The following is a 15613-nucleotide window of genomic DNA, read 5'->3' as shown; positions in this document are numbered from 1 at the left end:
TGTGTATTTACTATCCATCATGACTACTAATATCCTCACTATCCATCCCTAAACATTAACCCGGTTATACGTATTCTTGGTTTATGGCTGATAACACATACGACCCGTCACACTCACACAGTCACCGCCAGTCAGAAGACTAAAGGAATTTCCCACACAGAACAAAGTACAAGTAGAAAGCTTTTGGGTTTTTACAGCGTTTTATGTGTAAATACAATGTAACCACTTTCTTTATTTGCTTGTGCTTTATGGCACCTCAGTTTGCTGGAATATCGGATTTATGTACCCCAACATTAAAAACTAGACTGAATAGTTTCCCCCATAGAGAAGCAATGATCTCAATGGATTGTGGCGAGGTGAAATATTATTGTCCTCCCTAGCGGTCATTGGGCTGAGCTGTAGTACAGTTACAGTATTGTACATTATACGGCCCTGTGGTAAATGAGAATAGACCACACAATCAATAGGGATGGTGGGGTGTTTGTGACTCCCCCACCCATTTATTTGATACCAGGGACCTATCCTGAAGACACCTTTTATTAATAATATTATCTCAGAAACCCCCCTTTACAGGGGTTGTACAAAATAAGCAAGTTATTCCCTATGTGGTGATAACTTGAATATCCCTGCCGGGCCCCTGATTTATCTAGATCACGGGATCCCCATCAATATAGAAAACGGGGATCCCATTCTCACTAATGGGTCGAGTGGTAGGTCCAGCTTACATCCTACTATTCAATACTGTACAATGGGAATGACTGAGATACCAGAGTGTGTGCTCAGCAATTTTCAACATTCCCAAACTATTATATGGAGCATTGGGACACATGCTTATCCTGGCTGCTCCACTCATTAGTGAGAACAGGGCCCCCGTTCTCTCGATTGCTAATGATCCCATTCTTGTGATTGGTGGGGGTCCCAGCTGTCAGACCCTCACCATTCAGCTTATTACCAATCCTGCGGATAGGGGATAGTAAAACCCCTTCAAGTATTATTGTGAACTGTTGGCCTTCTCCCTCAGGGTACATGTGTCATTTCTTACCTTTAACCTTCGCTCCAGCTCTCTGTATTACGACCTAATATTTATGTCCGGCCTTAGGTTATTACTCATCAAGTCATTTGGCACATAATAAAATAGTTGAAAAAAAAAGGAAGCGCCATGTAATGTGTGGGGAACCACAGAGTTACTGTAGTTATTGCTTCCTACTGTAGTTGTGGCTTCTTTTAAATATTTTCTAAATGATTCGCCAAAGCCTTTCCGCAGAGAACTTGTACAGCACATAGATACATGATATAATATGTCCCAAATATGTTTTACCTGTGTGGCCTCACTCGTATCCTGTCCCCTTTTTGTTTTGTGTGTGTTCGGCTCTCAAATCCTCCCTCCCCCCATAAAGAACATTTACCACCTGTATGAAAGAATGTATGCAAATGAGCCTGAGGGGCTCCAAGCTCCATTAACACCTGTGGAGCCTGGAGCCCCTCAGGCTCATTTGCATACAGTACCTAATCCTGAAGGTAGATGACCTTTAAGAATAAACCATGAGATGGGGCAGAAGTCCTTGATGTAGCATTATTATCTGAAGTTTTCTATAGGGCCTCTAGTAAGACTCCTGCATTAAATAGGTTTTACCACATTACAAGTTCTCCTCTATCCACAAGATAAGGTATAACATACTGATCTGTGCTGGGATCCCCACTGATGACAATAATGGACCTCTACCAATTACAGGAATTGGAGTCCTGTTGCCACTAATGGGTAGAGCAACAGGTCCAGCTTCATTAGCATAGCAGTTTGTGTCAATGCTGGAAATATCTGAGTGCTGCGCTCAGCAATTCCCGTCGCTCTCATACTATTGAATGGAGTGGCAGAACAATTGTTTAACTTGCCACTCCACCTAAATTCTCCAGATAACTGGGGGTCCCATTATTGTTATCGTTGTGAACCCTCAACATCAACTTGTTATCCCTTTTCCTGTGAATAAGTTGGTACAACCCCTATAACGGTAGTAGAGATCATCATGCACATATTATTCACGCCTCAAAAAATGTGACAAATCCACCTAAACCCATACACCTGTATAGGACTCCAGCCCTGGGTGTGTGTTGGAGTAGTGACCTGTGTGAATAGCGCCTATGATAACACACTTTCCAGCTCCTCTCTGACACCTTGCATGGCTGCTGGTGCAGCGGCACAGTAACCCTCCCCACACTGCAGCCCTCTTTTATTATTTTTCCTTTTGGTGTAACTGGTTTGTGTGTTGCTCTCTGGTAACCGCTCTGTGTATTTGCTGTCCTCCTGCCCTCATTTAACGCTGCTCAGACTGTCACTGGAGGTTATGACCATCCTATGTCGCTGCGAGAATATTGAGACATCGGAGGGGGTCCCTCTGTACGTTACAGGGGTTGCACAGGTAATAAACTTCCAGCTTCCTAATTCTGCTCCTCATGATCTCTTTTATTATAAGCAGGCGGCGAGAGGACTCTGCACTAACCCCTCTTCTCATACTCTTCCTCCCAGGTGTGAGATTCCAACTTTCCTTCCCATGTTCACCCCCTCCTTCCTTCCATGTCCGGTCACCTTTGGACGTAATGTGAAGCTCTAGTTACAAACCACAATCTAAAGTTTATTAAAGGTTCATCCGTTCTCACAGTGATGCCAACAACTGAATAATGGCAAAAGTTCTGGCAACTTTTCACAACTTTTTTTTTTTTTTTTTTTACATTCTCCTCAAAATCACAAGTCGATTCTTTTGCTTCTTTTCTGTATTCTTTACTTCCTGGCTAGCAAAAAATCACTTCCTACATTACATTACACACTCCTCCGCTCCGATTTGTAGCAGCCGACTATATTAAGATCTCCTCTCACTCACACATGTGCATTATCATACACTGTGAATCCAGCACTACCCTCAATATATCCTTCTCCTCCCATCCCATACGTCCTATTAGGATATCTCGGTGTCACAGCAGATAGGAAGGACCTTCTTCTGTTCATAAATGTCAGCGAGGGTCTGCACTATGTGCACTTTTACAAAGAGATAATGCGCACATGTAATGTCATGGGGTATAGAAGTACTTAGTTAATATGTCTGTCACCAGATTTTACCCGATTAAACTGCTAACCCCACTCAGGTAGGGTATGAAATGCCATTTCTAGCATTCCCTTTTTTTATGTGAAACTTTCAGCCATTTGCCTCTTAAAAAAACAAAAAAAAAGCTTACAAAGCCATATGCAAATGAGCACAGAAGAATCGTCTTATTCCTCAGATGAGTCAAGGTTGCAGGGGGAGTGTCACTTCAGACGGTCCTATCTTCAGTTGTATAGTATTAATAAATGTATGAACCCACCCAAGGACACATGTTCTTTTTTTTTTTTTCCACTCTACACCATCAAAAATCCAAGACTTTCCGCTCACCCTGTGAGCCCTCTTCATACAATTTCCACATCTCTGTGCCGTACAGTTAAAGGACATCTACCATCAGGGTGAAAGACTGTATCCAAATAAGCCTAGTCCTTCATCCTGGTTGTAGATGCCTTTTTAAAGATAACACTTTCATCTTTCAGTTCTCATCAGGCTTAGGATTCTGTGAGATACCGGGAGTTAGACGTTAGGAGAGATTTATCGAAGGGTCTGAGAGCAGAACTGTTTTAATTGCCCCAGGCTTTCATTTTCCCACAGCTGTTTATGAAATTAAATTAATCACAAATCCTAAAAAGTGGCATCTATTCAATATCCTTAAAGGGAACCTACCACCCCGATTCTACCTATAAAGGTAGATCGGGTGGTAGGTGGATGAATGGGACGTGAGGATAGCCCTTTTTTGGGCTAATCCTCACGTCCCGGCTATCTTTTAGAAAACTTTAATGAAGGCATCCGAGTCCCCCGGCATCTGTGGCCTTCTGCGCGGCCGCGCATCCGAAGGCCTGCGTTCTGCGCATGCCTTCTCCTCGTAGCTGCGCGACGAAGATTATCTGGTAGGCGGAGTAACGTGGCTACTGGGGCGTGGAGTAGCCGCGACTAGTAGCTTCATGTCCGGCTACTCCACGCCCCAGTAGCCGCATAAAAATTTTTACATATGCCTTCATTAAAGTTTTCTAAAAGATAGCCGTTTTTTGGGCTAATCCTCACGTCCCGGCTATCCTCACGTCCCATTCATCCACCTACCACCCGATCTACCTTTATAGGTAGAATCTGGGTGGTAGGTGCCCTTTAAGTTTGTGGAGAGCCTCAGACCTGTACATAATGGATATACATGAGGGTTTTCCCCAAGAATAGACCTCTCCGTGTACGCACAATGTCCAATTTAATGCCTGTATATTCCTTGACACGACCCATGGACATCCCTTACTAGATTTATTTTTTCTACCCATCATAGGCCCAAATACAAAATCCTTTCCCTTTTAAGTGTAGATCCTACTAAATTTATTACATTTTTTTCTCTGTTTTACCATCTTGCAGCTGATGCAATATACACAACTTCTCTAACTCAACACAACCATGGCGGTCCAGTGTCTCCACAGTTTGGTGCTGGTGTATTTCATGTTACAGAGGACTGTATGTTTGGAAAGTGTTAGGGTCAGAGCTGAGCATTGCGAACATTGTGACTATGGACTAGAAGTGGGGAAGGGGGGGATCTATAGGAAGTGTAAAGTTGATGTTTACAAACTGGAAAATGTGCAATTGTTTTACCTTTTTTGGCAGGATTTCCCTAGAGATAATGACGTTACAGCCCAGGTGTGAGGACGTAGAGACGGCCGAGGGTGTAGCGTTAACTGTCACTGGTGTGGCCCAGGTACTGTAACTCTCAGCACGACATTTTGGGAATGCATGTCTCCAGGAATGGACACCCACTGATGCCATGACAAGCTGGCACGTCAGGCTCTCCAAGAATACAATAAAAATGACATGTGGTGAACTATTATTGGAAGGACCATGTATCTGTAAGATTATTTTATCGGTACTATTGCTCTTACCAGGCTGCCTATAAGTCTGAGCAAAATCATGTAATCTCGCGAAAATGAATCGTCTTGTCATCCAAAAAACATCTTCTATCGAATAGTGTTTTCCTGTTTTTAAGATGCTTTTAAAGAAGACCTTTTCACCACCACATATTTGATGATGAATATATATGTAGAGGCTCTTACATGTTGAATCTTCTTAGCCCCCCACATTTGCTGAGTGATCAGTCCTGGTATCTGACCATTTTAATCCTCTCCACTGTCTGAGAGGAGATGCTGGAGCTGAGAAGGAGGTTTGTATTATGATGATATTCTCACACTAGTGCTAGAGAGCTCACACTCTGAACCTACACAGCAGATATCCTTTTTTTTTTTTTTTTCAACTAGAGGCTTTGTTCACACGTAAACCTAAATGCAATGTTCACATTGTGTGGTGAGGAGCACTGACAGGAGCCATGAGTGTGCAGCAGGCAGACATTGGGTAAAATGTTTACATTGCGTTGAGACTACATTCTACTATGTTAACTGAGCGTTAGTAATATGTTAATGCATGTGAGCACAGCCCCTAGATTAGCATAGATGGATCACACTGAATGTACACTGCAGCATCTGACACTGGTAGTCTATGACATCATCCAAACAGCAGCAGGCAAACCAACACACCCCCTCCTCTCCGACAGCAGAGAGGATTATAATGGTCAGATACTGGGACTGATATCCTGGCAACCATGGTAGCTAGATATAAAATTTAAAGTGCTCCTGAATCTGTTTAGCAGCCCTACATAATAGTATGTTAATATGCACATGTGTGAGGTGGTAAAAGGTCCTTTTTTTTTTAATGTTTTGTTTTAATATTTTCATGACTTCTTAAAAGGGTTGGCCACTTTACCTCATGTTTTTTGTAATGTAAAGTGTGGGGACAGGAAATGGCTCAGTGGTTAGCATTGCATAACCTAAACCTCTGGGTCCTCTGGTTTCCTCCCACACTCCAAAAACATATTGGTAGGATGACTAGATTGTGAGCTCCATGGGGACAGGGACTGATTTGGCAAAATCTCTGTAGTGCTGCGTAATCTGTGTGCGCTATATAAAGAAAAAAAGAATGATTATGTTATTATTTTACCAATGTAAAAGTTCTGCTCTGCTTTCTTGATATGAAGTGATTACCTAATATCCTGCTTACACACACATTGCAAAACACATGAGGTAAAGTGGCCAGCCCCTTTTATCTTCATAAAGTTATCTTTCAGTCTCCTGGTAAAATCAAGAAAAGTCAAGTGATATTGATATAGCTTTCAAAGGGAAACGAGGATGGGGCATGTTGCAATTCAGCATGATGTCAAGTCCATGCTAAATCATCGATTAGCTGGGGGATACTTGTCTTGGCTAAGGGAGAATTCACACAAATGTGTCCCTGCCGCGCCATAGCAAGCCGGGCACACCGTGGCACATGGGAGAGGAGGAGAACAGGAGAGGGAGCTGCACACCCCCTTCCCTCCCCATTGAGATGCATGGTGCACGGCACTGTAATACAGGAAAAGATAAGACTTGTCCTATCTTTACCTTGGTACGGAACCGTACGGTGCCGCACATGTGCTGCCTATGGAGGACGTATATACGGCGTATCCATAGAAATGAATGGCTCATTATGCCATCCGGTAAAAAAAACAACAAAAAAAACAGATGTAAAGACCGCCCATCTGCATGAGCCCCATGTTTTCTTGTGTAATAATTTTTTTCCTTATCACAATTTCTTATATCTAAAGATCCAGTAATTGGCAAAATTGGTAACCACACTGCTTTGTGGTTCCCCTCCTAGAGCCACTTCTCACTAGCAGCTGTGTGTAGACTTGCACCACATTCACATGGATGGTTGTACAGTGAGGGGAATAAGTATTTGATCCTATTCTGAGTTTTGAAGTTTTCCCACCTAGAAAGAATGGAGAGGTCTAATTTTTTTTGCTGATTCCCTTCAACTCTGAGAGACAGAAACTAAATAAAATTAATGAAATCACATTGTATGATTTTCGAACCAATTTGCATTGTATTGCACGAAAGAAGTATTTGATACCATATTTGATAACAAATTACAGAGGTCAGATGTTTCTATTTCTTGACCAAGTTTGCGCACACTTCAGCAGGGATTTTGGCCCAGTCCTCTATACAGATAATTTTCCAGATCTTTCAGGTTTCAGAGCTGTCACTGGGCAACACTAAGTTTCCGCTCCCACCAAAGATTTCTGATTGAGTTCAGGTCTGGAGACTGGCTGGACCACTCCGGGACCTTGAAATGCTTCATATGGAGCCACTCCTTAATCCTCCTGGCGGTGTATTCTGGGTCAATGTCGCACTGGAAACCCTCCAAACCCAACAAATGTAGTTGATACTAAAATGTTCTAATCTTATTGTAATCTATGAGACTGTGTTCCCAGCTGACTTTGGGTCATTGACCAGGTCCTCCTATGCAGTTCTGGGCTGATTCCTGACCTTTCTCAGAATCATCCTTACCCCATGAGGTGAGATCTTGCCTGGAGCCCCATACCAAGCAAGATTGACAGTCATCTTGTGTTTCTTCCATTTTCTAATAAATGTTCCCACAGTTGTTCTCTTCTCACAAGCTGCTGCCTATTGTCCTGTAGCCCATCCAAGCCTTGTGCAGGTCTACAATTGTATCCCTGGTGTCCTAAGACAGCTCTTTGGTCTTTCCCATGGAGGAGAGGATGGGTGGTGTGGACAGGTGTCTTTTATACAGGAAAGTTCAAGCAGGTGCATTTACTACAGCTAATGAGTGCAGTATAGGAGGAGCTACAGGAAATGAGTGCAGTGAAGAAGGAGGAGCTTGTTAAAGAAAAACAGCACCAAGAGGGCCAGAATTCTTGCTCTTTGTTGGGGGATCAAATACTTATTTCATGCATTAAAAGGCTAATTATTTAAAAATCGTATAGTGTTATTTCCTGGATTTCTTTTTAGATTCTGTCTCTTAGATAATGTGTATAGTAAAAATTAAAGACCCCACGGATTTGTGGGTGGGAAAACTTGCAATATCAGCATGGGATCAAAAAGTTGCATTTCCACAACTGTAGTTGTAGTTCCTATAGTGCATTAAATTCTGAATGGTGCTAAATTGGGAAAATCCAAAGGGCCTGCACTTCAAGCTCCAATCAGGTGGTCATCATGTGTCCGTATAACTGGGTCCCAAATATTTTGAACAGCCATAACTAGCAGCCTTATAGGATCCAAAGATGCTGTAATACGTACACATTATGGAAGTGGTGGGGGTTTCCAGCGTAGGACACTGAAAATATATTCATAAGATCAATGTCTATGGTGGCACTAACCATTATCACTTAAACACCCATACAGATAGATGGATAAATAAAATATATATATATATATATATATATATATATATATATATATATATATATATATATATATATATATATATATATTACTCGTGTATAAGCTGTATATACTCGTATATAAGTAAAAACAAAAATGTGCTGGAAAAACCCCACCTCGGCTTAAACGTCTATTAAAAAACAGCCTATAAAAAATAAACTGACATACTCGCCTTCCGGCGCTCCCAATGCCCGGCGCAGCTCCTCTTCTTTCTTCTCTCTGCTGTATTTACCGGCAGAGACGTGTGGGACGGCTGGCAGAGCGGATATAGCCGCGTGGACATGAGCATTGGGGAGCCACGCTGAGCATCGGAGACCACCAGAAGATGAGCATGTAAGTTTATTTTTTTATGTGCTGGGCAAACTGGGGGCTGGCTGGCTTTATACTACAGGGGGCGGGCTATATAATAAAGGGGGCTGGCTGTCTATATACTACTGGGGCCTATAAAGGGGCCTTGGCTTATACTCGAGTATGTACGATATATATATGTCTGTTTCTATAGATTTGGCTATATCCCAGTGTCATTAGCTTCCTGCACACCCTACACATCCGAGTAAGGGACTCATGTTGTGCTTCTGGATGGGGTTATTACTGTAGCACAACATGTGATGGAACCTGCCACAACTTGACACCCTCAGAATAATAAAACCCAATCTTTATATATATATATATATATATGTCCTAGATCTGGGCGATATAACATTGATCCATAATATGAATTTGCATGAAGCTGGTATATAATATAAAGATGTTTCTTCTTGGTTCTATGTTTTGGTAAAGATGAAGTTGTCTCTCTACTTGTCATGAATAAATTATTGTTCAAACTAACATTTGTATCAGTGATGTCTTTCTCTCCTTGTTCCTATTTCTTGTTATTAATATCCGGGGTTACCTTTGCCATATATATGTTTACATGTCTGTCTATAATTGACGCTTATTTCATTACGTTTGGTTTTCTGATACTATGTATGTTGTAAGTCTTATCACATGTAAGGTTATGTGCACATATGTAGCATATACATAACCCCCACATTTGTGCACACAACCTAAATATTTAACCTTCTCTGCAGTTTTGAACCTATTGAAAGATAAAGCTAAATTGTGCTTTTTTTTCCCCCTGGAAAATTTGCTTAATGTTTAGTATTTTCATGAATTGTGTTTCCGATAACTTCATTAATAAATAATGACTATTTTGTCCTGCAAACTACCACCAGGATGAGACTGTATGCAAATCAATCTGAGGGGCTCCAGGCTCCATTAACACCTATGGAGGCCGAAGCTCCTCTGGCTCATTTGCATACAGTCCTTCATCCTAGTGGTAGATGCCTTTAGGCAGTGATGTGCTACCAGTAATCCATGGATGGAGCAATCTTTACAGCAATCCTTCCTTTCCCAGCTCACTTTGCATGGGCCTGTGTAAATATACCAATGCAAAGCAGCAACCATTGTTGAGCTTAATGGCGATTGGCTTTCGTCCAGTGTGTGTGTGTAATATGGTGCTTTTTAAGCCTTTTAAAGGGAACCTCTCAAGAGGATTTAGGTCCACAAGTCATCACCAATTTGTTATCCAGGACTCAGGTGTCTGGATCACAGTGATGTCTTTCTATATTCTGGGAGATTCGGCACTGCAAAGAAATTGATCTTCGAACATTTTATACAAGTAGCCTGTAAGGAGTCACGGGGGTGGAGAGTGAAGAGTCACACTAGGATGTCCTGTCTTGGCTTTATCGATGTTTGGGGAGCATCTGCTGAGAGTAGATTAAGGTGACTAGTTTTCCTATGGGACTTGATTCAATCCTGTGTGAATATTCTCCGCCCACTTGACTCCTAAGGTCTTTTGAATGCAGCCGTCAAAGTTCTTCATTCTGTGTAGTGTTGAATTACTAAGAATATAGAATGATCCCTTTAATAATGTATATAGTATAGTCCAACATAAAGTTATTCTGGGCTGTATAATAAGATGTTGCACTGTGTGACCCATGTTATGATCTATTATGTGTCGGCCTCCCTAGATGTATAAGCATACAGAATGCACTGTTATTTGTGTCGTTTTGTCTTCTAGTCTTATCCTAGTATTATATCTGTTATGGCTGTTTTTATATACTGTTCTTTTTTCCTTTCATATAGGTGAAAATTATGACAGAGCGGGAGCTTTTAGCTGTAGCCTGTGAGCAGTTTCTTGGAAAAAATGTCCATGAGATTAAGAATGTTGTTCTCCAAACCCTGGAAGGCCACTTGCGATCTATTCTTGGTAAATGAAGGCTTTGAACCATTTGTAAAGTTGTGATTTTTGTGGCTTCTTGTGCCTGGGTCGGGGCTCCTGCTATTGACATCACTTGGTGAAGTCGATGGATTCATATGTGGATTTTGCTTTGCAGTAATAGTGCAACTGGTTATATTGAATATTGAGCACTGTGTGAATATGCGCTTACAGAACATGGATAAATTTTAGACTTGGTATAAAACCTTTAAGATTACCATTGCCGTTTCTTCTGAGCGGGGCTTGGAGATTACTATGACCAGTTACCTTCAAGTGGAATAAACTAAATTGATCCTTAGGATCATTTCAATGTTCATAGGGGTTGGACCTTTGGGACTCTCACTATTCCTAAACATGAATTGGAGTTGTGCCTCCTCTTGCCTTGCACAGTGGCACATACACAGACACCTGGCTATAGGGTCAGCTGTAAGATAGCTTGAGTGGCCAGGTGATGGCTGTGCCTACATGGAGAACTACAACCATCTTACTTCCAGGTGAGCTGTGTGTATCCGTACCTGTGGCCTTGGAAAAAACCCATTGGGTAAATCAGATATAAGGAAATTGAATAAAACTATAACTGACTATGTAAACACCGGGTGCAGGAACCACCTGTGTCCTAATTTGTTAGCCATTTACTACGTTGTAGCATACTTGCAGCACTATAGTCTGACCGCTATGTGTGTCTTTATAACTCAGGTACACTTACAGTAGAACAAATCTATCAGGATCGCGATCAGTTTGCAAAGCTGGTACGTGAAGTGGCAGCCCCCGATGTTGGTCGCATGGGCATTGAAATCCTAAGCTTTACTATTAAGGTAAGATATTGGGAGAAAGTGATTCTGATTTATTTCGTTTTATTAAGTCTTGTTACTGTTCAAAGTAATTAAAATTAAAAAACAAGGTTTACCACCCAAATTATGATTGACTATTATTTTGTAATTTGTATCTCCATTCTCATATTGTGTATCTGCAGGATGTGTATGATAAGGTTGAGTATTTAAGCTCCCTGGGTAAGACTCAAACAGCTGTTGTTCGGAGAGATGCCGATATCGGCGTTGCTGAAGCAGAACGAGATGCAGGCATTAAGGTACGTAATCCGCCAGAGGATTTCAAGTGCTTAGAATACTATATGTAGCTTTTGGGTCCCGCTAAGTAATTCTAATGTATTGCTTCATTTTGCCCGACAGGAAGCCATGTACAAGAAAGAAATGCTGGATGTCAAATATCTCGCCGATACTAAAATAGCCGATTCCAAGCGTGAATTTGAACTGCAGAAGGCGGCCTTCAGCCAGGAAGTGAACATCAAGGTCAGATGGAAAGGAGGGGAATGTTGTATATTTAAGGCGAAGTTCACAGTTGCGTTCGGCAATTTCCATTACACATTCTTTTATTCATAACGGGAAAAAAAGACAATTTTTCCGCAATCAATAACTGATGTGTAACACAAGCTACAATGAAGTCTATGTGGAATGGAGGGTGAGCGGATAACCTTCCATTTTAAGTTTCACTCTCCTAAAACAAGAAGTGTAACGTTTAGCGCACTAGGCAAGTTTTTATAGGATAGGTGCCTGATTGCTGGAGGTCTGACCGCTCTGGTCAAGACAACAGCAGACCTTGAGCCTCCTCTACGTATGAAGGGTTGTGTACATGTATAAACTGCTCCACTTGTATTGAGGCTTGTGGACTACAGTGCTCTGTCAGGCCGCAGGACATGAATGAAACACAGAAATAAGCCTAGACATATGTGTACTAGTCTTGCAGAGACATTCCAAGGGTGTGTGCCTGGAACTTGTATTGGAGCTCCTCAGGGTTTGTAGGAGATGTCAGATCTGCAAGTAGTGATTCGGGATGCCATATTTTTCCTGAATGATCTGGGAGGATAGTATAGCTTGGGGAACGTGGTTCACTGTGCCTGCAAAACAGAACAGGCTTTTAGTGTGCCAGGGTTTAACTACCGTAGTATATGAAGCATAAAAGGAGTATATAGGAATGATTGAATGAACGAGCACTGAGAAACCAACAACATTTTGCTCCAGAGGTTTAAGGTAAAGGCAACAGGGGACAGCGGGGAGGGGGGGGGGTGTCCAGGACCACTATTCCCATTCTAGATTTATCGTCAATTAAAACAGATTTGGCTACCCTGTGCCACTTGTGGGCCTACACAAAGTGGAGGAGGGCACCCTGCAGTGATCATAGGGCCCTCAGGGGAACCGGGACAGGCAGCGGTTCAAACGGATACCTTTAATTTTGGGGGTGTTGTCATTTATATAGCTGCCATCATATATATCTATATATCTATCGGTAGGATTTTTTTTTTGTTAATTAATGACCTAAGCTCTAGAAACAGTCTTGAGAAGTTATGCTCATACACTGAGCTATAAGACAGTGTTATATTCACTCCCAAATATTTAATAGCCTCTGTCTTCCAATAAAACCTGTAATTGTTTTTTGTTTTTTTTTTAAAGATGAGCTTTAGACTGGCTCATTAGGGTTAGTTTGTGAGCAAAACTGTGATATATGATGGAATAAATAGAGTTCTATAAAACAAGAGCCAAAGACACTGTAATAAGCTGAATGGAGCAGATTTTCTTACATTTTGGAGACTTTCTGCTTAAGCCTGGCTTACTCCAAGTCCGTATCTACCATGTAATGTGGTGGGGAAACTGTTACACCACCGTCACAGCCAGAAAACAGGTTACAGGTGGTCCCCTACCTAAGGACTCCCAACTTACAGACGGACCCCTCTGCCCCCTGTGACCTCTGGTGAAGCTCTCTGGATGTTACTTTAGTCCCAGACTGCATTGATCAGCTGTAAAGTGTCTGTAATTTAAATGTATCAATATGATACAGGAAAGTTCCTCACATAATAAGACGTACTGGAGTTTTAAGGATACTAACTGGAACAAGTCATGAATAATCAAACTTACTGCAGTTATCAAGGAGCACCGCTCTGGTATAATGAAAGGGCCTGCAGGCTCCCCACTAGGTATACATTGTATAAAAGGTTTGCCTGGACTGCCCCTTTAAGCACCTAAAGCAAACTTTAACATTGGCAGCAAGACAAGTTCTTTACATAATACCTTATGTGACAGGTGAATATATTTTGCATACAGGGATTGTTCTCTTGACAAGTCAACATTAATTATAGAGAGTCAGTGTGTGTTTATATGTATGTGTGTATATGTTGTGTATGTTTAGAATTGTTTGAATGTGAAGCTTGCCCAGACTATTCAAATCCAACCCCTTGTCATGACGTGATCCATTGTCTCCGCACCCGTCAGTGGGCCATTGTTATGGCTGATGATTATACATATATGGAGGCTGATAGTATACGGTCTATGCAGTAACCTGTGCCCTGTTCTCCTTGTACAGAAAGCAGAAGCTCAGCTGGCGTACGAGCTACAGGCCGCTAAAGAACAGCAAAAGATTCGTCTGGAAGAAATTGAGATTGAAGTCGTGCAGCGGAAGAAGCAGATTGATATTGAGGAGAAAGAAATTGTCCGTACAGATAAGGAGTTGATCGCCACAGTGAGAAGACCAGCAGAGGCCGAGGCCTACAGGATGCAGCAGATTGCTGAAGGAGAAAAGTGAGTGTATATACTTTACACATACAGGATTGTCTGTGTATTCATAGCTCTAGAAATCTGGTCTGATTGCAGCAGAGAGCAGCATAATAATAGGTGGCTAATCAGTGAATCCTCCTTCCCAACACCCGACTCTAAATACGCAACCAAACTATCATGAATATTGCCCCGGTGCCTGATCCTCTATCCTCAATCCCTTTTAACAACACCTTTACTAGGACCTAAATATTCTGTAAAGGTATTTAAATGTACCGTATACTATTCTCTGTGCTCTATGGACTACAGTTTATAGTTACTATTATACTGTTACTGTGTTTATCATGACAGCAAACCCTACTACAGTACTACAATATATGTGGATTTCCACAACATGTATTACCATGTGTAAAACGCACATTGTAATAGACCTTCTAAAACGAGACAGCCTTGGGCCTTACAAAGACCTGAGGCTGTCATGGCAACAGATCCCCAATATTCTAACGCGGAGCGAAGATCAAAACAAAAATGGCGGCGCAATTAAAGATACAAGCACCGATTGCAGGTGATTACTGAAATTTCTTTGATTAGAAAAAAAATCTATATATGTATAACGAAGTTTGCTATTATCTTGGCTACTCATTTGTAAAATTTTAAATGGATTTAACATGTGAAGCTGTTCCATTTCTCTGTAGTTGGATGCTGCTGGTAGATGTGGTTTTTGCTTATGCTTGTCCCCTTTATATAGGGTCAAGCAAGTGCTTATTGCTCAGGCAGAAGCTGAGAAGATCCGAAAAGTTGGAGAAGCAGAAGCCTCTGTTATTGAAGCGATTGGAAAGGCAGAAGCCGAGAAGATGAAGCTAAAAGCTGGTGCTTACCAACATTACGGAGAGGCGGCTAAAATGGCTCTTGTGTTGGAGTGTCTGCCTGAGGTAACTACCTAAAGAAAGTCACATTTAGGAAGAATATTTGGATTTTTTATTAGTCAAAGGCTGCTTGTACCAAGATCCACCTCTGAGCTAAAAGCGGGAACTTCTTAGTGCAGGGAGAGCCCTATGTCTAGGTTATATTGGCTTTAGCCATTCCTTTTGTTGTGGTGTTTAATCTGTATCCTTGTCCAAGCTGATTCTCTTGCATATTCTCCTTCCACTTCACAGATCGCTTCCAAAGTGGCTGCTCCATTGGCCAAAGTGGATGAAATTCTCATTCTCAGTGGAGAAAACAGCAAAATAACCGGTGAAATGAATCGTCTTTTGGCTGAGGTCCCGGCTTCTGTCCAAGCTCTCACTGGAGTAGATCTGACTAAGGTGAGTGCGCCAGGAGACTTGTGTGCTGCATTATAAGGACAATGGTAGGGGCTGCAATCTGCACATGCCGCAGATTGTCATGTGTAAAATGAGATATACATCAAATCTGCACGTGTTTTGT

General features: G+C 41.7%; 1 protein-coding gene across 2 annotated transcripts in view; it reads left to right on the top strand.

Moving 5' to 3' along the window:
- The window catches only part of FLOT2 (flotillin 2), a 41021-nt gene that overhangs the window by 18506 nt on the left and 6902 nt on the right, over positions 1 to 15613 (top strand). The window contains exons 3-10 of one of the 2 annotated variants that reach the window (XM_072138281.1): positions 2324 to 2414; positions 10493 to 10616; positions 11322 to 11440; positions 11599 to 11712; positions 11813 to 11932; positions 13998 to 14212; positions 14934 to 15117; positions 15343 to 15492. In XM_072138281.1, coding sequence (XP_071994382.1) covers positions 2324 to 2414; positions 10493 to 10616; positions 11322 to 11440; positions 11599 to 11712; positions 11813 to 11932; positions 13998 to 14212; positions 14934 to 15117; positions 15343 to 15492 — 1117 coding nt within the window. Of the gene's footprint in view, positions 1 to 2323; positions 2415 to 4706; positions 4798 to 10492; positions 10617 to 11321; positions 11441 to 11598; positions 11713 to 11812; positions 11933 to 13997; positions 14213 to 14933; positions 15118 to 15342; positions 15493 to 15613 lie in introns of both variants that reach the window. The other variant, XM_072138280.1, reaches the window with a different exon arrangement.

Source organism: Engystomops pustulosus, chromosome 2 (assembly GCF_040894005.1).
Source record: "Engystomops pustulosus chromosome 2, aEngPut4.maternal, whole genome shotgun sequence".
Lineage (NCBI taxonomy): Eukaryota > Metazoa > Chordata > Amphibia > Anura > Leptodactylidae > Engystomops > Engystomops pustulosus.
The sequence above is the reverse complement of the archived record's forward strand: the minus strand, read 5'-3'. Positions and strand labels throughout refer to the sequence as shown.